A 27,576-nucleotide genomic window follows, 5' to 3' on the forward strand; every position below is an offset into this window, starting at 1 on the left:
GCTGATTTTCTTTTTTACTTCAATACAGGATTGGTAGATGGGGATTGCTTATGCTGTTCCTCCTACATTTCTGTTCATGTGCCAATTTTCAGATGAAAAATTGGAAGAAGTTTGGAAATCTTAACTCATAGAACAGTGCAGCATATTATGACTGTGCGAACAATGTTAAGAAGAACTCTTACATATGCCAATCCAAACATCTCTTAAATGCCATTATCATATCTGCCCCTTCTGCCTCCATTGGCAGCGTATTGCAGGTACCCACCATCCTCTGTGTAACAACAACTTGCCCAGCATGTCTCCTTTACATTTTGCCCATCCCACCTTAAATCTACATCCCCTAGTATTTGATTGTCCTATCCTGGGAAAAAGGTCCTGACTGTCTACTCTATCTGTGCCTCTCATAACCACCATCTTACTTTGTTATTTTAATTTTCTGACCATGAAATAACTTGTTATGTCAGTCATTTGGATATTCTTTTCGAGTAACAGTTAAATCTATTATTGCCATTCTGGTTGCTTGACAAACTAACAAAGGCAACTAATGATTTTTTCCAAAATCATGCAAGGAGTGAATTTTATTGGAACTGCCTCCACTCCTTAGATAAGTCTTAATCCAAATTCCATTGGAAGCCTCAATTTCTCCAAGAGTATTAGTGGCTAAGCAGAAACAGTTGGCACTGGGGAATTTCCCAATATTAATCAGATACTTTTTTGTTGTGGCGTTTTAAAACTGTTGGTTTGTTCAACATGTTTGTTCAACAACATGGTGTTGTTCAATAGACAATAGACAATAGGTGCAGGAGGAGGCCTTTCGGCCCTTCGAGCCAGCACCACCATTCAATGTGATCATGGCTGATCATTCTCAATCAGTACCCCGTTCCTGCCTTCTCCCCATACCCCCTGACTCCGCTATCCTTAAGAGCTCTATCTAGCTCTCTCTTGAATGCATTCAGAGAATTGGCCTCCACTGCCTTCTGAGGCAGAGAATTCCACAGATTCACAACTCTCTGACTGAAAAAGTTAATCGACACATATTTAACTTTTATTGCATACAACACGTCTGGGTTTGTTCCTTGACTTGAATTGTGCTTTTCACACAACATGTGGATGAGTTGTTCTGGAAAACATTTTAATTTCTTGTTGCAGACATGGAAGGAATTGGATAAAGGGATCACAAATGTATTTAATGAAGCCAAAGATAACGTGAAATATCTTTCCACGCTGGATCGATTTTGTGACCCTCTTTACAACAGTGACCCTGTAGGTGTCTCTTTTTTAAAAACTATGATAATGGTGTTCTGAAAGCAACCATTATCTAAGATCACAAGTGAAAACGGATAGTTAATTCCGATATTATGTGCTGTTTCCTCCTTTCCCCAGATTGAAATGGTCGATGCCCTCCCTGGGCTTCTGAACGCCATTAGAATGATACATACAATTTCTGTGTATTACAATACATCTGAAAAGATGACTTCTCTTTTTACCAAGGTAAGAATATTATCTGTAAGTAAACACTGCAGTTCTCTACAATACTACCACTGGAATTTTCTTAATTATGAATGATTTAGTCTCAGTTCTGCACATGATCTGACTTTCAATCCAACACTGGAAAAGTCCAGCAAAGCAGCTCACTAAAGACATATTGGCACCTGAAATGTTAAGTTATTCTTCTGCTCGGAACAAGATGAATGGCTTCAATCAAAGTAAAGGGACGGATTTAACAAGAAGCCAGTTGCCAGAGGGAATTGTATGTGGGATCACAGAAAGCTTTAGCTCAGGAGAAGCTCAGGAGAAGCCTATTTTGCCCATTGTGTCTGCAACAGCTCTTTCTGATTGGATCCATTCTACTATACTTTATCTAAAAGCTTCTGATTATTTCCTTTTCAAGACCAGACCCAATTCCTTGCTGAAAGAGAAAAAAAGACTCACATTTATGTAACAGCTTCGAGTTTCAGAATATTCTGAACCACTTTGCAGCCAAAGAAGTGTGGTTCCTCTGGTTATTTAAGATATGCAGCAATGTATTTCACAACACAAACTCTCACACAGAACGATATCATAAGGATCAGATAATCTATTTTTGTGCAGTTGATTGAATGTATAAATTTTGGCTGATACACCAAGGATAACTCCCCTGTTCTTGTTTAAAATAGTACCTTGGACTCTTTTACATCAACCTAAGGGTGTAGACATTGATTTGGCATCTATTGGCTCTCTTAGTTGTGTACTGGAGGGTTCCTATTGCTTAGACACAAAGAGCTGGAGTAACTCAGCGGAACAGGCAACATCTCCGGTGAGAAGGAATGGGTGACGTTTTGGGTCGAGACCCGTCTTCAGTTACTATTGCTTACACTCTGAATGCATTCTAGATCACAACAGCTAACTGTATTAAATAAAATTGCATTAAATAAATTAAAATAATTGTATTAAATAAAAGAACAGGGTACTGATTGTGGATGATCAGCCATGATCATAGTGAATGGTGGTGCTGGCACAAAGGGCCGAATGGCCTATTCCTGCACCTATTGTCTATTGTCTATTCTGGTTCTTTTTATCAATTATCCGATTACCTCAGACTCCAAAATCATATATTTTACTTCCTTTGATAAGACTCTATAATTTTAGAAAGGTCAACAGTGTTTTGCATTAACATTCTTTAAAAAATAGTTATTTGATGAAAATACATATCTTCATACCTGGAATAGGTTATTTTTATGAATTTCACTGCAATAATAATGCTGTAATATCTCCTGCTTGGACAGCAACTTCTGAAATATGCACATGTGTAGTTGTCAATTTGGAAGTTCAGACAAATGCCATCCTCCGCAATGCCATCCTGTGGCACGGTGGCGCAGCGGTAGAGTTGCTGCCTTACAGCGAATGCAGCGCCGGAGACTCAGGTTCGATCCTGACTACGGGCGCCGTCTGTACGGAGTTTGTACGTTCTCCCCGTGACCTGCGTGGGTTTTCTCCGAGATCTTTGGTTTCCTCCCACACTCCAAAGACGTACAGGTTTGTAGGTTAATTGACTGGGTAAATGAAAAAATTGTCCCTAGTGTGTGTAGGATAGTGTTAATGTGCGGGGATCGCTGGGTGGCGCGGACTCGGTGGGCCGAAGGGCCTGTTTCCGCGCTGAATCTCTAAATCTAAAAAAATCTAAAGATGTGCTGTTACAGTCCTCCCTAATACGCAACACTGAAATCTCATGACTTTGCTCATTTATTCTGTACAAAAGTGGCACGGAACATTATGGATGGCAGATTAAAGAGTACACAATAAATAGTGATGAACAAATGTCCTGCCGCTGAACATTGTTTAACATTATGGTGTCTGATTCTCTCAGATGAAAATCAGTATTGGAGATTCTAAAAAAACTTCTAAATATTTGTTTTTCTGTTACTTAAATCTCCCTTCCTTAATCCTGTCTATATTCATTGGTGTTGGTTTTCTGGACAGGATTTAAATCTGATTTACATTTCCTGATTTATTTCTAGTTTTGGACTTTGTGATACATTGGGTGAGATACTGGTCTGATTGTTTGAAGAGTCTTGCTGTGTCTTGCATAGCTCGTGTTCATCTGCTGTAGAAGGCTGCATGTTAGAAATTGTGCTCACAGAAGGGAATTCTCCACACCAGAACAGGGCAGATCTTTGTGTTTACTTTGAAGGTGAACGGACAGGCATTTCAAATGATGGCCCTTCTTTCTTGTATCTTAAAAATTTTTACTCATGATTTTTAAAATATTATTATTTCAGATCACAAACCAGATGATAACTGCATGTAAAGAATACATTACCAATGATGGAACTGTTACAATATGGGAGTTATCTCCAAGCACAATAATTAGCAAGTTGATGGCCTGTATTAAGCTTAATAAGGTAACTGATGGATTATAGGAGCAACATATTTGCTGCTTTGTTGGTTGGAACCATGAGAAAATGTCCCGGTTCTTCTTTGCAAACTTTCTTTTTATTCCCATGTTGGATATTAGTTTATCAGTGCAGTATTCCCTCAGTATTGCATTCATGTGTTTTCCTGGATCTGTGCTCAATTAGAGTCATACAGCATGGAAACAGGTCTTTCAGCCCAACCGACCGACGTGTCCGATCTACACTAGTCACACTTGCCTGCGTTTGGCCCATATCCCTCTAAACCTGTCCTATCCACGTATCTGTCTACTTGCTTCTTAAACGTTGCAATAGTCCCTATCTCAATGACCTCCTCCGGCAGCTCATTCTATACACCAACCAACCAACCTTTGGGTTTAAAAAGTCACCCCTCAGATTCCTCTAAAATCTTTCTCTGGGTGTGAATTTTAATGCACAATGTTCTGACCTAATGAAGGGATCGTGCCATTGAGCCCAGGCCGAACCACTTGATCTTTCATATCACACTTAAGTAGATGCTGCTGGTGCACTGTTCTGTCACTGTAACGACAAATTGCCAGCTCTGATAAAATAAGGCAAAAAAGCCTTGGGTGTAATTTATTTCTCCTGCTAACGCCAAAGAAAAGAATCTATGGGCCTATACCTGAAGTGTGACAATAGACAATAGGTGCAGGAGTAGGCCATTCAGCCCTTCTAGCCAGCACTGCCATTCAATGCGATCATGGCTGATCACTCTCAATCAGTACCCCGTTCCTGCCTTCTCCCCATACCCCCTCACTCCGCTATCCTTAAGAGCTCTATCCAGCTCTCTCTTAAAAGCATCCAACGAACTGGCCTCCACTGCCTTCTGAGGCAGAGAATTCCACACCTTCACCACTTCTTCCTCGTCTCCGTTCTAAATGGCCTACCCCTTATTCTTAAACTGTGGCCCCTTGTTCTGGACTCCCCCAACATTGGGAACATGTTTCCTGCCTCTAATGTGTCCAATCCCCTAATTATCTTATATGTTTCAATAAGATCCCCCCTCATCCTTCTAAATTCCAGTGTATACAAGCCCAATCGCTCCAGCCTTTCAACATATGACAGTCCCGCCATTCCGGGAATTAACCTAGTGAACCTACGCTGCACGCCCTCCATAGCAAGAATATCCTTCCTCAAATTTGGAGACCAAAACTGCACACAGTACTCCAGGTGCGGTCTCACCAGGGCCCGGTACAACTGAAGAAGGACCTCTTTGCTCCTATACTCAACTCCTCTTGTTACGAAGGCCAACATTCCATTGGCTTTCTTCACTGCCTGCTGTACCTGCATGCTTCCTTTCATTGACTGAGGCACTAGGACACCCAGATCTCGTTGAACTCCCCCTCCTCCTAACTTGACACCATTCAGATAATAATCTGCCTTTCTATTCTTACTTCCAAAGTGAATAACCTCACACTTATCTACATTAAACTGCATCTGCCATGTATCCGCCCACTCACACAACCTGTCCAAGTCACCCTGCAGCCTTATTGCATCTTCCTCACAATTCACACTACCCCCCAGCTTAGTATCATCTGCAAATTTGCTAATGGTACTTTTAATCCCTTCGTCTAAGTCATTAATGTATATCGTAAATAGCTGGGGTCCCAGCACCGAACTGTCACTGCCTGCCATTCCGAAAGGGACCCATTTATCCCCACTCTTTGCTCGAACTGGTGGTTGGAAATGGCATAGATAACCTTTTGAACAATTTACATTGGCATCAAGGATTGTTTTTCCTATTTTTCAAGCCACAAATTTGTGGTCAGATGAGCTTGCAGTCTGTTGATGTAAATGCCTGATTCATCTTTGTGTTACACCATACGTAGCTCTCAACATGTGTTGTGATGGAAAAGTAAAATTCAGATCACATCTTGGGCTCAGTGAGCATTTTCAGCGAAGCTGGGAAAATGTCTGCTGCTCTTGGAATCTTGGGTACCTCTAGTGATTGTGATGCCTTTCAAGGCAGTGATTTATGTCAATCTCTCACAATTAAGACAGTTGTTGGGCAGTAAAGCACCATATACATTCAGCTTAGACCTAGAATGAAGGTAGGTTGTAATGAGTAACATTAATTTTTTGGATGTTAACATGAACTGTTGTCCTATTTTCATAAACATTAGGAATACCAGTTCTGTTATGGTGCTACCAAGCAAAAGATGAAGGAAAACCAGAAGGAAAAACCCTTTGAATTTAGTGAAATCTGCATTTTTGGAAAGTTTGACACATTTGAGAGGAGGCTTAGAAAGATCATTAAGATGATTGAAACTATTAAAGTATATTCCAGCCTGGAGGAATCAACTATTGAGGGGATTGAACAGATAGCAAACAAATTTCAGGTAATAATCCTAACTCTTTGTGTCAAAAATAAATGAATTTCTATTTCAATGAGAATTCATCTGGGTTTAATTCATCCAATTCATCTGTATATTAATGCCTATTTTCAAAAATTAATTTTTGCTTTATTGCAACATAATTGTAGTTTAAATATTTTTGAATGGGAGAGGGAACTGATGATTGTGAAAATCTTGAATGTTTAAGTGTTCTGTGAGTCACTTGAGAATCAACCTCAATAAAACTTGGTTTTCTCAAAATCATCACAGGATGGTAACTCTAAGTATGGTAGAGATCTGAAATGTATTGAAGTTGATGAAACCAAAATTAAGTGTGCTGCAGGCTCTGTGCAGTACATTTACCTCATGAACCTGAATTTACAGGCACATTACACTTTGCATCTTAGTGTAAGGATATGTGCCTGGTATGTGCAAGGATATGTGCCCACCATTATTATCTGAATGGTGTCAAGTTAAGAAAAGGGGACGAACAACGAGATCTGGGTGTCTTAGTGCATCAGTCACTGAAAGGAAGCATGCAGGTACAGCAGGCAGTGAAGAAAGCCAATGGAATGTTGGCCTTCATAACAAGAGGAGTTGAGTATAGGAGCAAAGAGGTCCTTCTGCAGTTGTACAGGGCCCTAGTTAGACCGCACCTGGAGTACTGTGTGCAGTTTTGGTCTCCAAATTTGAGGACGGATATTCTTGCTATTGAGGGCGTGCAGCGTAGGTTTACTAGGTTAATTCCCGGAATGGCGGGACTGTCATATCTTGAAAGACTGGAGCGACTAGGCTTGTATACACTGGAATTTAGGATGAGAGGAGATCTTATCGAAACGTATAAGATTATTAAGGGGTTGGACATGTTAGAGGCAGGAAACATGTTCCCAATGTTGGGGGAGTCCAGAACAAGGGGCCACAGTTTAAGAATAAGGGGTAGGCCATTTAGAACTGAGATGAGGATAAACATTTTCAGACAGAGAGTTGTGAATCTGTGGAATTCTCTGCCTCAGAAGGCAGTGGAGGCCAATTCTCTGAATGCATTCAAGAGAGAGCTAGATAGAGCTCTTAAGGATAGCGGAGTCAGGGGGTATGGGGAGAAGGCAGGAACGGGGTAGTGATTGAGAATGATCAGCCATGATCACATTGAATGGCGGTGCTGGCTCGAAGGGCCGAATGGCCTCCTCCTGCACCTATTGTCTATTGTCTAAGTTGGATACATTAGATTTATATTCTTTTTGAGGAAGGGGCATTTTAATAATCCAGTTCACTTTCTGTCTTTTTTATATTTCAGGATATTGTATCAGGAATGAAAAAGCAAGATTGCAATTTGCTTGACCACAGAAAGAGTACCTTTGATATGGATTATGAGACTTTCACAACACAGATCAATGACTTGCAAGTTTGTATCATTTTAACAGCTTCAGGCGATAAATCCGAGCTTTATTCTATTTGCCATTATTTATAGGTCATTGCACATAATAAAAGTTGATTAAACTATTCCCCATTTACCTTTTCAACCTTGTTTTGAACTTTCCCAGTCTAGATCGATGTAATGAAAATCTATTCATCCTAATGTTTGTAGGACTTTGATGTGAAATGAGTTTCCCCAAGGATCAATTCTACTCATATGGCTCATAAGGATGTTGTGTGTACAAAATTAAAATGTCACATTGATGCATTGGGATTACAGTGGGATTCATTCTGAGCTTGTGCAGCATTATATTAATTTTATTTTTCCTCTGCCCTTGGCGTACCTGGTTTAATGTTGCATTATAAGAAATAGAAGTAGGAGGAAGCCATTTGGTCCCTCATGCATACCCCTCTATTCAATAAAATCAAGGCTGACATTCTACCTCGATGCCACTTTTCTGCAGAAAGACAATATTAATTAATTCCCTTAATAGGTAAAAACACCAGCAATTTGGTATCTCGGGTGGGAAAGGGCTCTGTGTTAAAAGAAGAATATTGACATTGTTATTCTGTTATGAAGATGTATTTGTTTGCAGTATTAGAAAAATGTAATTTTAAAATCATGCAGGAAAGTGAGTGGCTTTTCAAATTCTGGCATGTTGTTGGAGGCAAAAGTGCTGGGACCACCAATTTCCTGTTAATAATTGTAAAATATGATGTCATAAAATACAGCTTTAATAATGTCCAGTGGTACAGACAATTAATTCAAAATAATCATTATATAATCTGTTTGTCAATGTGAAAACCATGAGAATTATTAGAATAGTACCTCCTTTTATTATACAAGCAAACCAGGTAGAAATTTAGATGTCCTTTGCATCCAACCTCAGAACTGGTAATTTGCCAAACCTTTCTCCAAACTGTGTTATAAAATGGTTGGAGTCAACAGATCGAGTCATACAGCACAGAAATAAGCCCTTCAGCCCAACATGTCTATGCTGATCAAAGTGCCCCATCTTAGCTAGTCTTATTTGTCTACATTTGGCCCATACTCCCTCTAAACCTTCATTTTCCATGTGCCTGTCAAGTGTTTTTTTTAATGTTGTTATTATACAGATGGGAAACTTTGCTGGATATTTCAGAAATGTTATAAATTATAGCTGGAACTGTCTCTTCAGAGCATTTTTGTACATATGATTGATTATTGAGCTGAGAGAGAGTCTTTACCTTCCAGTATCAGCATGCAAACAATCAATTGAAGAATAGTTGTTTGCATTGTTTCATAATGATCAGGCTTAATAGTAGATTCTGAAAGCAGGCTTACTGCATCAGCATGTCATTCCTATTACCATCAATCCACATGAGATTTCCAAATTGGTTGCTGTAACTTTTTACTTTGGTTTTCACTGAATAAAAAGATGTCTCCAAGGCGGTTAACTACAGAGGGAAAATGTTCCTGGATCAGTGCCCAGACACATGGAATCATCTGGGCACATTGAATGTAAGAGAAATGGTTTGCTGGGAGAAATCTCTATAACAGGACATATCTAGTTTTCCTCCATTAATGTCAGCGGATGATTGAAAAAGAGACTTTACAGGCATCTGCTGCAACAAAGCTAATTTTCTAATTTTGACTGGACCCAGAGTATACATTGATCCTGACCACAAACATAGGACAACCTAAGAGCAATCACTCCTGGCAGCTTCACAGGACAACCACAGAACAATCACTGCTGGCAGCTTCACAGCCGACAGACAGCAAAGACTCGGATTCTATCAGTATCGAGAAATGAAGGATGATGTAAAAAAACTCCTGCAGCTTCATAGCAGATTCTGTAACATTCATCTGATGGCTTCACTGGTGCTATGTTAACTCTTTGTTTTGGCACTAAGTTACCAGTGTGTTATGTCATTGAGTTATGTTTCTGAGTTTTTAGTCAAAATAGTTTGCTAGGATATGGCAACTCTATGGGCGGCACATTGGCGCAGGGGTGCAGCTGCTGCCATACAATGCTAGAGACCTGGCTTCGACCCAGACTCCTAGTGCTGTCTGTCCAGAGTTAGTATGTTCTCCCTATGAGCATGTGGGTTTCTCTGGGTGCTCTGGTTTCCTCCCACATTCCAAAGAGGTGCAGGTTTGTAGATGAATTGGCATGTGTATAATGCTCCTAGTGTGCAGGATGTGAAAGTGGGATAACATAGAACAAGTGGGCAGTCACGGTGGCGCAGTGGTGGAGTTGCTGCCTTACAGCGAATGCACCGCCGGAGACCCGGGTTCCATCCCGCCTATGCGCCTAGTGGTGCTCTCTGTATGGAGTTTGTACGTTCTCCCCGTGACCTGCGTGGGCTTTATCCCAGATCTTCAGTTTCCTCCCACACTCCAAAGACGTGCAGCTTTGTAGGTTAATTGGCTTGGTAAATGTAAAAATTGTCTCTAGTGGGTGTAGGATAGTGTTAATGTGTGGGGATCACTGGTCGGCACGGACCCGGTGGGCCGAAGGGTCTGTTTCTGCGCTGTATCTCTTTAAAAAAAAGTGTACGGGTGATCAATGATCGGTGTGGACCCGGTGGGCTGAAGGGCCTGTTTCAATGCTGTATCTCTAAACTAAAATAAATAAAATAAACTAAACTATAAACTCCCTTTCCAAAATCAATGTGATTTCAAAATTGGGACAGGAAAGGATTGGACAGAAAACCTATGCCGAACTATCCCCCAGAATCGGCCTAATACATGCTGAGATAAACCCTACAGGCCAACATTAAAAGAAGGTTGGGATGAAAATGTTTTTGTCTCTTTCTGAGGAAGATTGATAAGATGTAAAATGGGAACTCAAAAGAAATAGAACAACCATGTAAATGCATATTTTAGCTGTGTCTCTAAATCTCCTTTGACAGGCTGAAATCACCGAGTTTATGGGTGCCACATTTGACAGCATCTCGAGCACTCCAAGGGCCTTGTCATTGTTAGTGAAGTTTGAGAAGTAAGTCTGTGTTTGCCAATACACATTTTCAAGTGCCTTTGATGAACCTTGTGCTTCCTAGTTTCCTAACAGTAGCTGTGAGCATCACTTGGGATTTATAATTCAGGAATTTGTTTGGTAGATGTGATTTTAAAGATCAGGTCACAAATATTTCATATACACTTATTCCAATGCAGGGTTTCCTGGATCCATACTGGAATACCCTGACACTCTAATTATTTTATGCCACTAGGGTGGCCAACTATCTGGCTCCCAAATAAGGAACAAGGTGACGTCACCGCCCCACATGACCTCACCCAGCCAATGGCCACGTGCAACCGCTCCACCAATGGCGGCCGCCCAGGTCGGGAGGCGGGTTGCTACATATCTTCCATTAGGCGGTGCCTGGGCCTTCACACTTACACTGTCTGGGCCTACAGCATCCGGGCCTACAGCGACCGGGCCTAAAGCGCCCCCCCAGGCCTAATATGGGACAAGGGCGGTCCCGTACGGGACAAACCAATTTAGCCCAAAATATGGGATGTCCCGGCTCATGCGGGACAGTTGGCAACCCTAGATGCACAGTTGGTATCAATTTGCCTAGTGTGCACTGACAGGCCCAGTCTCCCCAGCTTTGCTTTTTGTGTATCTTATCCGTCCAAATAGAACCACTTTGGGTGAGTTTAAGTCATAACCACCTTTAGGAAAATTAACCCTACCAATTTTGATTAAAAAAAGACACAAAGTGCTGCAGTAACACAACTGGTCAGGCAGCATCTCTGGAGCACACGGATAGCTGATGTTTTGGGTCAGGACCCTTCTCCAGACTATTTGTGGTGGGTGTGGAATCCATGTTGCCCAGAGATGCTGTCTGACCTGTTGAGTTACTCCAGCACTTTGTGTCTTTTATTTTGCACTGCGCTGCATCTGCACTACCTTGTATCACAGTTTTGTTTTGATGTCCAGATGAGTTTCTAACAACCACTTAACTACGGCTGACCTATCTTTCAGGCTTGGAATACCAGAAATGAGAATTGACAAACAATTTCAAAAGATTCTCCATATCTACGGTAAAGATATCAACCATGTGTCCCAGATTTACACAAGGGAGAAGAATGATCCTCCAATTCCACGTAACTTTCCTCCAGTAGCTGGAAGTATCACGTGGGCTCGGCAGCTCTTCAGGCATATTCAAGACCCCATGTTGTTGTTTGAGAAGAGGCCTGGCATCTTGCAGCACGAAGACGCAAAGAGGATTATCCGTAATTACAACAAAGTAGCCAGAGTTTTGTTGGAATATGAAGTGTTTTATCACAGGGCCTGGATGCAACAGGTAGACCACTCTAGCATGTTTGTAGTAAGTTTTATTCATGCTTGCCTTGGCAGCATTTATATTCCCAACAAAAATGTTGCAAGTTGCATAAGCGAGATCATTAAAACAACTTGGGGCTTCTTGGTAAGGGCCTGTCCCACTTAGGCGATTTATGTAGGCGACTGCTGGCGACTGTCAAAGTCGTAGCAGATTGCCAAAATTGTCTTTTACCCCACGACAATGACCTTCGGAAACATCGCGAAAATTCCCACGTTGACAATGCTTCTCCGACGTCCTAATTTTCGCTGAAATCACTGACAAGTCGGTAAGTACTTGAGAGTTTTGAAATATAACATCTTGCCTGGGTTACTTGAAAACCAAGCTTCACGTTAACAAGGCATAAACTGGATTTACTTCCATTTTACTAATAGCAGTATTAAGAAATTTAATTTTAAAAGTGGTTAAATGTTTTTTTGTGCGGGCATCCTTTGAAAATTTTCGGGAGATGCATATCTGGTTTCTGGGTTGCATATCTGGGTTGGGAGCCTACTTTAAATGTAATCGCTGATGGCCGTAAACATCGCGAAAATTCCCACGCTTACCTGACTGTCAAACTGTCGCCTCCAATCTACCTGTCAAATGTCCTGACGGTAAATAAATTGGTTAAACACAAGTATTTTATGGTATCTTCAAATGACTTTACTTATTTTAATATTATGTGCTTCTAAATGCATCTAAGAGAACCTAGCAAACCTGGGGACAGCATGCGACAGCGCCCGCAATAAGCAACGATACCTGGCGACAAGCCAGCTGTCGCCGAGAAATTTCACTCCGGTTGATTTCTCAGCAAAGCGCTGAGATCCACTACGATTCTTGGAAGACTCCTCACGATCATGCCCGCGACACCCGGTGAACTGTCGGCGACAGCCTAGTCACCGGCAGTCGCCTTAAAATCGCCTAAGTGGGAAAGGCCCTTAAAACAACTTGGGGCTTCATGGTAACATGTATACAAACTTATTTGCTGCCTCATCTTGTACTCGTCTATGAATGTTTTAATCAGGTTTTTGGCTGCATTGTGAAAGTGTTTTAATCCTTGTATCTTCACCATCAGAATGAGACTCAGTTATCAAGTGACCATTGTTGGCAATTTAATATCAGCATAATTGTTCTATGTGCAGAGTTATGCATAGTGGAGCTAATTTAGAGGTAATTTAGCCATAGAAAGTAGAGTCCACGTTTATTAGAAACATAGAAAATAGATGCAGGAGGAGGCCATTTGGCCCTTCGAGCCAGCACCGCCAGTCATTGTGATCATGGCTGAACATCTACAATTAGTAATCTGTGCCTGCCTTCTCCCCATATCCCTTGATTCCATTAGCCCCTAGAGCTCTATCTAACTCTCGTTTAAATTCATCCAGTGAATTGGTCTCCACTGCCTTCTGTGGCAGAGAATCCCACAAATTCACAACTCTCTGGGTGAAAAAGTTTCTTCTCACCTCAGTTTTAAATGCCCCCCCCCCCTTTATTCTTAGACTGTGGCCCCTGGTTCTGGACTTCCCCAACATTGGGAACATTTTTCCTGCATCCAGCTTGTCCAGTCCTTTTATAATTTTATACGCCTCTATAAGATCCCCTCTCATCCTTCTAAACTCAGGCAACCACAACCTTTCTAGGGAGAAAATTCATCATTGCTATTTCCCTTTATGTGAATGTGTATCTTCTCTGTGGAAAACTGAGTTCTTCCCTTCTGTTAATTGGCTTCTGAATGGTACTTCCATAAGCTGGAGTATTGTCCGATTCACCTATACCCCATTGAGGATGTTTTTTTTTCCAACATTAAGTCCTATATTTTTAGTTAATACTAGACCAAGTGGACCCGTTGGGCCCAAACCTCTCCTGCATTGGTGCAGCACCCCCTCCCCCCCCACTCCCCCCTCCCCTCTCCCCCCTCCCCTCTCCCCCCCTCCCCTCTCCCCCCTCCCCTCTCCCCCTCTCCCCCCTCCCCTCTCCCCCCTCCCCTCTCCCCCCTCCCCTCTCTCCCCTCTCCCCCCTCTCCCCCCTCTCCCCTCTCCCCCCTCCCCTCTCCCCCCTCCCCTCTCCCCCCTCCCCTCTCCCCCCCTCCCCTCTCCCCCTCCCCTCTCCCCCCCTCCCCTCTCCCCCCTCCCCTCTCCCCCCCTCCCCTCTCCCCCCTCCCCTCTCCCCCCTCCCCCCCTCTTCCGTCCCCCTCTTCCGTCCCCTGTCTTCCGTCCCCCCCTCCCTGGAAATCTTGGAAACTATCATTGAAATATTTCTCGGTATCGTAACTGCAGTTGTAGAATGTAAAGATGAGTCATAGATATATTATCAAGATGTATTTCACAAGGTGTCCTTGGTTGAATGAGAAATAGGTTTGCACTTAAATGTACACATACCTGTATATTTGTTTCTTCTGCTTACAATCTTATTTCAGGTTGAAACTGTCCAGTTTGGTCTTCAAGCATCTTTACTGGTTAAGTGTCCTGACACTGGACAGATGTTTGTGAATTTTGACCCAGATCTAACAGCTCTGATACGAGAAGCAGAATGCATGGTTCGGATGGGGTTGGAGATTCCAGATAATGCTAAAGCACTTCTACAAAAACGAGATATGTTGAAATGGACGTACAATAAGCTGCAGGTATGAACAGTGACTTTGAAAGTGGCAGGATGATGACACTAGAGGAATATGCTTCTCCTTGAACAGTTTGAATTAGAACAAAATATAAATGAACAATGCTGTGCAAACCTATCATTTATAATGTTCCAGCAGATGCATATCATCAGTTTCCCCGTGACTTAGGAAAATGTAGTATTTTTTGGAATCAATGTACTTTGTTTAACTGGATCGACATGCTTGATTTGACTGCAGGTTAAAATACCTCCTATATGTCAAAGGAAACGTCAAATTTCAAGAGAAAGCCATCTACATACTAAAACTCTCGTTTGTTTGTTTGTTTGTTCCTGAACTACAGCCAAAACGGTACACGATAGCGTGACAATTTTAGGCCCACCTCACTCACCGTCGTCCCTTTGGTGCTAATGGAAGAAGTTTCATTGAAATCGGTGTTATATTTTTAGTTATTCACATTTTAAAGTTTAAATCTATCTCCTAGGGAGGGAGGGGAGGGGGAGGGTGGGGAGGAGAGGGGGTGAGGGGAGGGGAAGGAGGGGGAGGGAAGGGGGTGAGGGGAGGGGGAGTGTGGGGAGGAGAGGGTGCTGCACCAATGCAGGAGAGGTTTGGCCCCAACCGGTCCACTTGGTCTAGTATAATATAAAGGCAATCAAGGCAAACTGTAGAAAAGTAAAGGCAATTTAAATTTCATGGCCCAGAATCAGTCGATGAAACCCATATTTCATTTATTTTTGGTCTTGGGATGAGTTTTGTTAACATATTGAGTGAGGCCAAAAATTGCAGATGAGAAACAAAAATGGGAAATGTTCAAACTGATGCAATAATGAATTGCATTATAATTCAGTCACATTCGTTGTAAAATTACACCTGGAATTTTATTTTTCTCAGTCAGGTGCAAATTAATCAGAATCAGAATCATCACAATCATACTTTTTAGCCAAGTATGTTTTGCAACATGGGAGTAACTTAATTTGCCATACAGTCATAACAATAAAAAGCACCAGGACACACCCAATACATTTTAACATGAACATCCACCACAGTGACTCCTCCACATTTCTCACTGTGATAGAAGGCGAAAAAGTTCAATCTCTCCCTTCTTTGTCCTCCAGCGGTCGGGGGCCTCTAACCTTCCGTTGACAGGATGATCTTGACTCCCGTAGCCGGCAGCGTGCCTTCCTCGTCGGGGCGATCAAGCTCCTGCATCAGTGGGGGGGGGGGCGGAGCATCTCAGCTCCCCCGCGCCGGCGATCTACCCCGGCTCGGGACCAGTCGAACCTTGTGCGGCTTGGAGCTCCCGACCGGTCTCAACCCGAGACTGCGAGCTCCTTGATGTTACATCCGCAGGCTGCATTTGGAGCGTCGATCCCAGGCAAGGGATCGTACGCTCTGATGTTAAGTGCATGCCCCCACGGGGGGCTCAAAGTCAGTCCTAGGTAAGGCCTCCAGCTCCACGGTGTTAGGCCGCAGAGCGACTGGAGATACGACCTGGAAAACCATCGCATCTCCGGCAAGATAAGAGATTGAAAAAAAGTTTCCCCCGACCCCCTTCCCCACCCCCCACATAAAACAAACCAGAGAACATTAACACAAACTTTTAAAACACACCAAAAACAACAAAAAAAGTTTGAAAAGGACAGACAGACTGTAGGCGAATCTAATGTACAATTCTGGCTTTATCTGTCTTTCTTTTAGCCATGCATTATGTGTGACTTGAGATATTTCACTCGTGAGTTTTTATTGTAGTTTTACTTTAATTGTGTAGCTGAGGTGTCTATGCTGTGATATTTCCCAAATGTTGAAAATCAGCTCAGTTAATCTGCAGGTTTGGAGATAGTCAGATGGTACAAAAATACGGCATCTGACAATTAAGATGGCAGGCATTTGGAAGTACACAAGAATGTGACCATGGAAAACAATGTTACATTAGAAAAGGCATCGATGCAAAGATGAAACAATGAACAGGAAGACAGGCTGTAACAGAAGGAGGCTGACCCATATTAGCTTTCCTTAAAGCAACAGACCGAATCTCTATCACTGTTGGGAAGTATGACACATTGATGAATTCAGCATGCATGCAATAATGGGCAAATGACTGGGTAAAATGTAAAAATTGTCCCTAGTGTGTGTAGGATAGTGTTAATGTGCGGGGATCGCTGGGCGGTGCGGACTCGGTGGGCCGAAGGGCCTGTTTCCGCGCTGTATCTCTAAATCTAAATCTAAAAAATCAAATCTTTTTAGCATTGTACGTGTGAGGCTGCCAACCGTTTTCCTGGTGGAATTAAACAGAACTGATCTGATCTTCTTTGCTGTGTGCCAGCCTCTGTTTTCATTGTCCCATATCTGGAATTGGAGAAGCTGGGAACCTACTTCCTTCTCAAGTCCAACTCTTTCTACGGTTGACCTCTAGTCTCTCTACGATGTCTGGAAGTAATTTGCTGTGAAAACGGCTGCATTTTAAACTGCAGGATGAATTATTTATTTAGATGCTCATAGATACAACTTAAAGGTATTCTCACAATGTTTAGGAAACATTTGGAAAAGCACGAGAATTGCCAAGGCATAGTAGAAATAGGTACTTGATGGTCAGAATGGACATTATGATCTATGACTTATTCAGTTGCAGATGAGGTGTGATCCATGAAATTCTTCATGGTTAATGTGAATGATCAATGCTAAAGACTTACAAACTGAACCTTTTATGCATGTTTTTCAAATATCAGACTGGCACTATTCCCTCATCTTAAATCATTTTAACATGTGCTTTTATGGAGAAATACTTTTTCAGGCTAATTTGTTTAGGCTTGCTGTAGTTAATTGTTAATATCTTTGCATGTTTTTCATAAAATAAAAACCTAGATCTGAAGTACATGTAAAATGCACTTAAATAAACCATGAGCAGGAACATAGGGATCCTGACAGATATATTACTAGAATGAGCACACAATTGAAATAAAAACTGCAGATGCTGAAAATCTGAGACAAAAGTAGAAAATGCTAGAAATACATGGCAGGTCAGTCAGCATCTGTGGAAAGATAACAGAGTTAACATTTCAAGTTGAAAACTCTTTGCCATCATCTTCTGTTTTTGTTTCATGAATATGCAAATGGCAGTTTTACAGTCAGGGAAACGTCATCAATTTGTGTCAAAGTCCTTTGATATTGAATGGAGGCTTTAACCTGGATGAAGGACACTTGGTTCATGTTCATACTTTGCCATTCAGTAAGATTATGGTTGATCTTTCACCTCAGCTTCACTTCTTGCATTAACCACATTGCTATTGAGTTATTATTGTCACATGTACTGTGAGATACAGCACAGTGAAAGACTTTGTTTTGCATGTTATCCAGTAAATCGACTTGCATATTGGACAAATTGTGTAAACTCGCACTTATGTAAATAATTCTTTAAGGCCGCTGGTTTATTTCTGAGTTGTGCATCTTGGTAGTGTCAGTAGCAGTGTGATACTGCCGCCGTATGTGGAAAGCCAGTCAGCTGTTCTCATGGATGCGCCCACTTGGTTTACACATGGGAGCTCCCACGTGGCCTTCTGACTTGCGTAACATCTGATTCACGCAAGGGTCCACAGTATGTAATGCTGATGTAAGTTGGGGAGCGTCTGTACACTTAAAGTATAATTTCACCAATTGCTATCCTTAAAGTATCTTCGGAATATAAACTGCTTATGATTTTCTGCTGCTATTAAAATGAAATAATGTATTGGAGATCCTAATATTCTTCGTGATATTTTCAGCTATTACTGGAAGAAAACGCCAAAGTACGTGGAAGAATCAAGCAAGTTTATGAAACCCTTATTGCACCACATGTGCATGAGATTGATGAAGCTTTTCAGCCGGGTCTTGTAACACTAAACTGGACATCATTAAACAATGACCATTTTGTGGATAGTGTGTATGCAAAATTAGGTAATTAATTCAATTCCAAATAATAGCAGCCATACCACTTTAGATATGCAGGGATTATTTTGTGCTTCAGTGGGTATCACCTCCTGATCAGGGAGTTGCAGTTGATCAAGGAGTTCCAGAGTTTTGTGCATTATGACAGTACAACGCAGTGCTGAGGGAATGCTTCACTGTTTACAGAAATGCCCCGTCTGTACAAGATGGTACACTAAGGCTCCATCTGCTCTTTTAGGTGGATGTACAAGTTTCCAGCATGCTCTTTAATAGAAAAACAGGGAAGATGAATCTGCTATCCTGGCCAATACTTATCTTTCAACCAATGTTATTAAAAGACATGTTCTGGTCACTATCATGTTGCTCATTGTGGAACATTGCTGTCCCCGATTTGGCCCCTGCATTTTGGATATTGTAACTCTGGGCTGCACTTCAGGAGTAATGCTGAAACTCCTGCACACTTCTTGTCCTAACAGGGTGTGAGAAGGGCTTTATGAATGTAAGTCTTTCTCATGTTGTCTTTGAATACCAGGACAAAATGTGGAATAATCAGGAGTCAGCCATCCATGGAACGCATAGAAACGGAGAGTAGTTCGAGTGGAACTATCCTCAGAAATCACAGACCCAATTTAGTAAATGGCAGCAGAAAGATAGATATCCAGCAATTTTCCATTCCACGTCTCACTGCATTTAACAGCATGTAATTCAGACAGGGTATCAAAGCATCATTGGCTGCAACCAGATATTCTCAATGATTGTGTATTTTGAAATGTTGGAACAGCATCAAACCATCATAATTACGATATTTGGAAGGATTATTGTCCCTTTATTTCAATTGTCCCAATGTTTCTGCTCCACAGGGGTAGTTAATTTACTGATTTGCAGAGTAAATGACTTCATAGAATATCGTATCGAGAGGACCCTGTGGGATATGAGCACCATCTCACTCTGTGAATTTCCTGAAGAAACACCATGGACATATGAGGAGTTTTTGAGACACACGCAGGTAACACTCTCCAGGACTTTCAGAACAAAGCCCGGGGGTGAAACAGCATGAATGTATATTCCATTATAGAATTTACGTAATTATAACGGTATATTTTCTTGTACACTCTGCCTGACAGAACTAGATTGTTCTAGTTGTAAAATTGCACATCAGTGTTGCCCATTTATCATCAACAGAGTAGAAAAACAATCATTAAAAACAATCTTACTGTTGGGTGTATTCTCAATCTTAACTGAAGAGCTCTTGCTTTATTGACCTTTGATAAGTTTAAAGGAAAATGAACTGGATGTGTTTTAAATCTAGAAAAGCTATATATTAAAATGCAACATGAAGGGTAAAAATATTCTATTCTCCATTTCCAATACCTGGAGATAGCAGTTTATAGTGGTGTCAAATATATCCGTTTATCACACTACTTTTCATAAGCAAAACCAAAATTGGAAATGAACACACAAGTACATTTTAAGTGAGAGTAATGATGGGGCTTCCAGCATACCAACACCCTTCTTCATCAACCTATCTACCTGCGAGGTCACTTTCATGGAACTATGCACCTGTACTCATTGATCCCTCTGCTCTACAACACTCCCCAGGGCCATATTGTTCAGTGTGAAGTTTCTTCCCTGGTTTGGCTTCCCAAATGGCAACACCTCCCTCTTATCTAAATTAACTCCATTTGTCATTCCTCAAGTTCTTGTATTCCACTTTAAAATTTTGGATTTGAACCATTCAAAGTTGTAATTATTTCTCCCTGTCCTCTTAAAACCAATTTCTCTGGGGCTTTGTCTTGCTTTGCTAATGTCCTTTGAAATGTTCCGCTGCAAACAATGGCCATGAAGAAAACAGGCCCACCATTGCCTCTTTATGAATGATTAATTCTCATAGGATGTCACGGGCGGTCACGGTGGTGCAGCGGTAGAGTTGCTGCCTTACAGTGAATGCAGCGCCGGAGGCCTGGGTTCGATCCCGACTACGGGTGCTGTCTGTACGGAGTTTGTACGTTCCTCCTGTGATTTGCGTGGGTTTTCTCCGAGATCTTCGGTTTCCTCCCACACTCCAAAGATGTACAGATTTGTAGGTTAATTGGCTTGGTAAACGTGAAAAAAAAAATTCCCTAGTGGGTGTGTTAAAAATTGCCCCTAGTGGGTGTTGGATAGTGTTAAAAATTGTCCCGAGTGGGTATAGGATACTTCCAGTATAGTCCCTGTTGGACTCTTCGGAAGTGATAACCACAAGGTACAAGATGTCTATGTCAGTGGGAATTAACTTTCACAAAGTGGCTACTTTGAATACTTACAGCCTCAGGCATCCCAACCTACTTCAGGATTTCTGAAAAAATCCAGTTGAATCTGCAAGTTAATTCATGATAACAACTTGAATTTAAACGATAAAGAGCCAAAAACCCAAATGAAATGAGTCAAAAAAAGGAACCGCAGGAATAATTGATTGCTGGACCTTACAGAGAAAGAGGAGGCAGAGATATGAGAGGAGTTGCTGGAATGTGCATCTTACTGGTCTAAAGCTCATCCTCTAGTGTTTTGAGAAGGGTGAGGGTGGGGTGTGCATACAAGAACAGAGTGACAGAAGAGCCCCAGTATTTGTTGGAGAGATATCGTGTAGAAATAGTGTTTTGTTGACTATGGTGGGAATAAATACATGCATCCATTTTCTCTTTTTTTTCCACTCTATTTTGGCATTGTTAACTTTGGTGCATGCGTACTGTATATACTACAGTATGAAAAGTTATTTTTGAAAAATAAACAAATCTACCTTGATTATCAAGTGTGATCTATTCTCTAACAGGATATCTGCACCAAAGGAGCTCGGTCATTGCAGTGTAAAAGTATGATGGTGGAAGCAGCAGTGAATGAACTCATTCAAATGCTTTATGACGTGGGTTCAGATGATGAAAATGACATAGAAGGTACAGGAAAAATGGAAAGAACATCATATTTGTTCTCCCCATGAATATTAAAACTTCCATTTCACAAATTCATATTTTAATACTTAGAAACATAGAAAATGGAGTTGGCCATTCGGCCCTTAGAGCCAGTACCGCCATTCAATATGATCATGGCTGATCATCCAAAATCAGTACCCCTTTTCTGCTTTTTCCCCATATCCTTTAATTCCGTTCGGCCTAAGAGCTAAATCTAGCTCTCTCTTGAAACATCCAGTGAATTGGCTTTCTGTTACAGTATATGCCTTCTGTTACTTACATTAATTATACTAAATTTATATTTTAATATATCTATGAAAATTAATTTGTAGCTGCACAGTTTGGTAGCAGTCACTTATGAATAACTCCCACCCCCCTTAATATTGATGAAGTTAATGGGTCATCATTATAGGAGATTGGGTTGAATACAAAGTTGTTTTTCTGATACAAATCACCAGCATTTTGTGTCACATCCTATCTTTGTCCCGACCCCTCCCCTGACATCAGTCTGAAAAAGGGTCTCGACCTGAAATGTCGCCCATTCCTTCTCTCCTGCGATGCTGCCTGGCCCGCTGAGTTACTCCAGCATTTTGTGTCTACCTTCAATTTAAACCAGTATCTGCAGTGATTTTCCTGTACATACTTTAATGGAAGTGATGTTATTTGGTAGTATGCTTCGACATAAGGAATTTACCAAACCTTTCCAATAGTTATTCATAGAGAATGTTATAAATGTTGGTTAACTTTAATTGTACCATTTTGACATAATTGATAAATATATAATGAATAAAATCAATTTTGATGCTTATGATTTTGCCAGGAATTTGCTAATAATTATAATAATGCCTCAATCCCAGCAATGACATTTACATGCAGGGACTCAACTGGAAAAGCAAGCCAAATTATGTATCAGGATGAAGGATGACATCCGATATTTTGTTGCTTCTGATTGCTTTGGAAGGATACAGGACAACTTTACTGTAATTTCAATTTTCCTGTTAATGATAATTATGGGATTTAGAGTTCATTCCATAGAAACTTTCATCTTCTATCTTCATTGAGGTGTAACCCCTCCACTTAGTGTAAAGTGTCAAACTGCTCACCTAAAATCCAGTTTTACATGTGATAGCTTGGATACAGGTACTCCACCTATATGTAGACAATATGTGCAGGAGTAGGCCATCCATTCGGCCCTTCGAGCCAGCACCACCATTCAATGTGATCATGGCTGATCATTCTCAATCAGTACCCCGTTCCTGCCTTCTCCCCATACCCCCTGACTCCGCTATCCTTAAGAGCTCTATCTAGCTCTCTCTTGAAAGCATGTATGTGTATATATGGAAGACTGAAGTAATTGTCTCTCTCAACCCTTCCTGATCCCAGTGTGCACCCATCTTCCACTATCTCAATCCCCCTAACAACACACCTCCCCCTCCCCTCCATCCTCTTTTGCCCATATCCCACCCTTTTGGCTTTACATTTCATTCCATCTCACTGCTTTTTCAAACCCCTTCTCTCCTCATCGACACCCTTTTGTCTTCTTGTCTTCTTTTGTCATCTCTTTGTCTCATTTTCACTTCTACCTTTTGTTCGCCTGGACCTGAAACATCACCCGTCCACATCCTCCAGAGATGATGCCCAACCCGCTGAGGTACTCCAGCACTTGGTGTACTGCGCTATCTCTGTCTGAGTGTTTGGTCATCTGCTTTCTTTGTGACTCGGTATCAGCTTTTGCAGTACTTCTCTGAAGCACCTTGGCCTCTGTGTTAAGAGTGGTATATATGAAAGTTGTTGCTGGGTGTTGAAGATTAGAAGAGCTGTATTGATTTAACTGGTGTTAATTACAAAATATTATCTTTTATGACAGAAAATAAAGGAACAAAAACATCTATGCAATCCAGTGCAAACCCCTCTCCAGATGCTCGTTCAACCTCAGCAGCAAGAAGTCTACATGACCCCAATTTTCTGAAGCAAGAAGCAAGAGAATTACTCAACCATTTCAGCCATCGTAACATGGATGTTCTCATGAAGGTTATCCGCAATGCCCTGGAGATGCTGAGAAAATGCATGCAGAATCCATCCACAGTCCATTATCAGGGTATGAATCTGAGGTCCATTGATTTTGTTTGATAATGCCCAACATTATGCTCTTGTCGGTTGATAAGGTATAATTATTTTTTCACATGAATAGTTCAATTACATAAGCATTCTTTAACTCGTACTGGAAAAATAAAGGCCGAATTAGTGAGTTGGAAAGTGTGGCATTAAAGATACCAATCCAAAATTCTTAAACGAATCTGGGACTGACATATAAAGCAGTTGGAGGAAATGCTAGATTTAAATATAAGTAAAGTGTGGGACTGATAGTTTGAAACATAGAAACATAGAAAATAGATGCAGGAGTAGGCCATTCGGCCCTTCGAGCCTGCACCGCCATTCAATATGATCATGGCTGATCATCCAACTCAGTATCCTGTACCTGCCTTCTCTCCATACCCCCTGATCCCTTTAGCCACAAGGGCCACATCTAACTCCCTCTTAAATATAGCCAATGAACTGGCCTCAACTACCCTCTGTGGCAGAGAATTCCACAGATTCACCACTATCTGTGTGAAAAAAAACTTTCTCATCTCGGTCCTAAAAGACTTCCCCCTTATCCTTAAATTGTGACCCCTTGTTCTGGACTTCCCCAACATCGGGAAGAATCTTCCTGCATCTAGCCTGTACAACCTCTTAAGAATTTTGTAAGTTTCTATAAGATCCCCCCTCAATCTTCTAAATTCCAGTGAGTACAAGCCGAGTCTATCCAGTCTTCTGCTTGTGGATTTCTCTGGCTCTCTGATGGATAGCAAAGATTGTGAAGGATATCAGTCAAACCCCACAGGCAGGCACAACTGGCCTCGATGGGGCCTCTTGGTCAGCATGGGCAAGTTGGGCCAAAGGCCTGTTTCTGTGCTGTATGATTCGATGACTCTGGACAGAGAATTTTATGTGTGCTCAATTTGGAGTTGAGGAAAATTGCCTCCTCATAGAAGTGTGCTTATTACAAATGGTTAGGAAGCTGTCGGAAGCGATGGTGTATTATACAGCCTTCCCATAGTTTGATGGTTAAGAAAATTACAATGAATGATGGCTTTAGCAACATTTAAGGAAATGATGTGTTATGGATTTTAACTATAATCATATTGATGGCATATTTTGGCTACTTGTGCCTGCCGTATTTGAACTAATTTCGATGGCGGACGAAATATCAAAAATAACATTCATTTTAGCGATATAAAGTCGACCTTTGGATTTATTAGAGATATATAAATTACTGTTCAAAATAAGTATTTGCATAGATGCTTAAGGGCTGCACAGTGGTGCAACTGGTAGAGCTGCCAACTTGCATCGTCAGAGACCAGGGTTCCATCCTGACCTTGGGTACTGCCTGTGTGGAGTTTGCATGTTCTTCCTCTGACCACTTGGGTTTCCTTTGGGTGCTCTGATTTCGTCCCTCGTCCCAAAGAAGTGCTGTTTTGCAGGTTAATTGGCCTCTGTAAATTGCCTCTACCGTGAAGGGAGTGGAAGAGAAAGTGGGTCAACATGTGAGCGGGCGATCGATGGTTGGCATGAACTTGTTGGGCCGAAGGGCTTATTTTCACGCTGTATCACTTTTAAAAAACTTGTAAGAGGTGGATATGCCACACTATTTCTTTGAGCAGAATTATATTGGTAGATGAGATTGAACAATAATAAATTGCTAAATGCTGATCAAGATGCCCAAGTTACACTAGCCCCACCTGCCCACGATTGGCCCATACCCCTTTAAACCTTTCTATACATGTACCTGTCCAAATATCTTTTAAATGTTGTCTTTAAATGTTGTTAATTGGTGCGTCTGAGCTTGTGTGTGTAATGTCAATAGTCAATATGTTGATTGGTCAACTTCTCTGTTGTACAATTCCATTAATACAAGAGTTGGATCTTTTGAAGAAGAAGGTTCATTGCCAATTATTTGGGTCAACAGGGAATGGTAATAAATGTGGCTTTGGCAGCACTGCCTCTGTCAATGAACGAATTAGTATGAAATTAATCTCAGAGTTTATTATTCGTGGCATCTGTGTGATCTCGTAAAGAAAAACGATTCTAGCACATACTTAAAAATCAAAAGGTTTGTTTAAGAAACAGACAAATGTTCAACATGGTAAAGTTGGAATCATTGTATAATAGGGATGTTGTGATAATTACATTGGGCATTAGCTCTGACTGAAACTTTTAGTAAAGAAAAAATGAAGATTTAATCGGTATTATTATACAGAGTTTACTGCTTTGATTCTCATTGAAAATAAGATTGAATGAAACTAATCTATCAATTAGTGCAGCAGAGTGGCGCAGTGGTAGAGTTGCTGCCTTGCAGCGCCAGAGAACCCGGTTCGATCCTGACTACAGGTGTTGTCGATGCAGAGTTTGTACATTCTCCCTATGACCACAGGGACTTTCTCTGGATGCTCCGGTTTCCTACAACATTGCAAAAACGTACAGGCTTGCAGGTTAATTGGCTTTGGTAAATATTGTAAAATGTCCCAAGTGTGTTAGTGTATGGGGTGATCGCTGGTCGGTGCAGACTCGATGGGCCGAAGGGCCTGTTTCCACGCTGTATGTTTAAATCTAAAATTGTAATCAAGTCCGTGGAACCCTGATTTGGTTGGTTTTCTTTCCTTAGATGCTGATGCTAGCTTTCAAATGCAAACCTCACAAGCAATTCTCCATGCTGACATCTGCTTTGCCATTCCTAACATTGAGCTGCATCCCAGTCTGGAAGAAGCCCAGAATACTCTGAATAGAGTTTGTGACTGCATTATCAATGTTTCCAAAGGGTTGTCTGTATGGGGAAAGAAAAGAATGACAAAAGTATGTATTATAAGTCTCCTTATCTTTGGCTAACATGCAATTAAGTTAGACAATGCAACATGAAATTGGAATTTGTTGTAAACTAAGACATTTTCTATCGAAGATGCTTGAATTGCATTTTTTATTCACTCTCTTTTATAATTGTCACTAACATTTTTTGATGTGAACAATTATGAACTTCAAATTGAGCTTAGAGTTCAATGATGTAAATGCGAACACAGATGAGATGTGAATGGAGGTGAAGATGTTTCCACTAGAGGTCACAACCTCAGAATTAAAGGATGTTCCTTTAGGAAGGAGACGAGGAGGAATTTCTTTGGTCAGAGGGTGGTGAATCTGTGGAATTCTTTGCCACAGAAAGCTGTGGAGGCCAAGTCAATGGATATTTTCAAAGCAGAGATAGATCGATTCTTGGTTAGTACGGGAGTCAGGGGTTACGGGGAGAAGGCAGGAGAATGGGGTTAGGAGGGAGATATAGATCAGCCATGATTGAATGACAGAGCAGACTTGATGAGCCAAATGGACTAATTCTGTTCTTATCACTTATGACCTTATGACCTGAAGATAGAACGTTCAAGATAACTAATTTCTTAATCTTATAAGAGTGAATTATCAGGAACACTGTGCCTCTTAACTTGCCTGAACAAATATGATTTCGGAAAAAAACTGCAGATGCTAGTTAAAATCGAAGGTAGACACAAAATGCTGGAGTAACTCAGCGGGCCAGGCAGCATCTCGGGAGGGAAGGAATGGGTGATGTTTTGGGTCGAGACCCTTCTTCAGTCTGAGGAAGGGTCTCGATCCGAATCGTCACCCATTCCTTCTCTCCAGGGATGCTGCCTGACCCGCTGAGTTATTCCAGCATTTTGTGTCTACCTTCTGAACAAATATGATGTCAAGCATTCATGAAACAAAATGATTGTGAAGATTGAAACAAATATTGTCATTTCATTAACAGAAAAAAGTTAATGCCCAGAGAATTGCTGAACACCGAACAAATGATACCCAGATTGATCCTTTCATCAATGTTCATGTCGACCCTGGTGAAGCCAATGGTTCAGGTAATTTCTACCTCCTGTTAGATATATGCACCAAGCAGATTAAGCGGGTAATGTATCCAAGTATGAATGTGATTAACGTGTTAACACAAGGCTGGGAGAAATCTGTTCACTTTTTTCAAATGCTATTTCTCACTCAAGTTTATAGGTCCAGCTTGTGCTGGAAGCTGTCATTGCACTTTG

At 41.3% G+C, this 27,576-nt stretch overlaps 1 protein-coding gene across 1 annotated transcript in view; it reads left to right on the forward strand.

The window, feature by feature from the left end:
* The window catches only part of LOC144594687 (dynein axonemal heavy chain 5-like), a 147,242-nt gene that overhangs the window by 10,110 nt on the left and 109,556 nt on the right, over positions 1 to 27,576 (forward strand). The window contains exons 8-21 of the mRNA XM_078401529.1: positions 1,150 to 1,263; positions 1,384 to 1,491; positions 3,759 to 3,881; positions 6,035 to 6,250; positions 7,539 to 7,646; positions 10,553 to 10,638; positions 11,629 to 11,950; positions 14,379 to 14,585; positions 18,335 to 18,506; positions 19,358 to 19,503; positions 21,307 to 21,427; positions 23,310 to 23,540; positions 26,148 to 26,335; positions 27,294 to 27,396. Coding sequence (XP_078257655.1) covers positions 1,150 to 1,263; positions 1,384 to 1,491; positions 3,759 to 3,881; positions 6,035 to 6,250; positions 7,539 to 7,646; positions 10,553 to 10,638; positions 11,629 to 11,950; positions 14,379 to 14,585; positions 18,335 to 18,506; positions 19,358 to 19,503; positions 21,307 to 21,427; positions 23,310 to 23,540; positions 26,148 to 26,335; positions 27,294 to 27,396 — 2,245 coding nt within the window. The remainder of the gene's footprint in view (positions 1 to 1,149; positions 1,264 to 1,383; positions 1,492 to 3,758; positions 3,882 to 6,034; positions 6,251 to 7,538; positions 7,647 to 10,552; positions 10,639 to 11,628; positions 11,951 to 14,378; positions 14,586 to 18,334; positions 18,507 to 19,357; positions 19,504 to 21,306; positions 21,428 to 23,309; positions 23,541 to 26,147; positions 26,336 to 27,293; positions 27,397 to 27,576) is intronic.

The sequence above is a fragment of the Rhinoraja longicauda genome, chromosome 6 (assembly GCF_053455715.1).
Source record: "Rhinoraja longicauda isolate Sanriku21f chromosome 6, sRhiLon1.1, whole genome shotgun sequence".
NCBI classification, from domain to species: domain Eukaryota; kingdom Metazoa; phylum Chordata; class Chondrichthyes; order Rajiformes; family Arhynchobatidae; genus Rhinoraja; species Rhinoraja longicauda.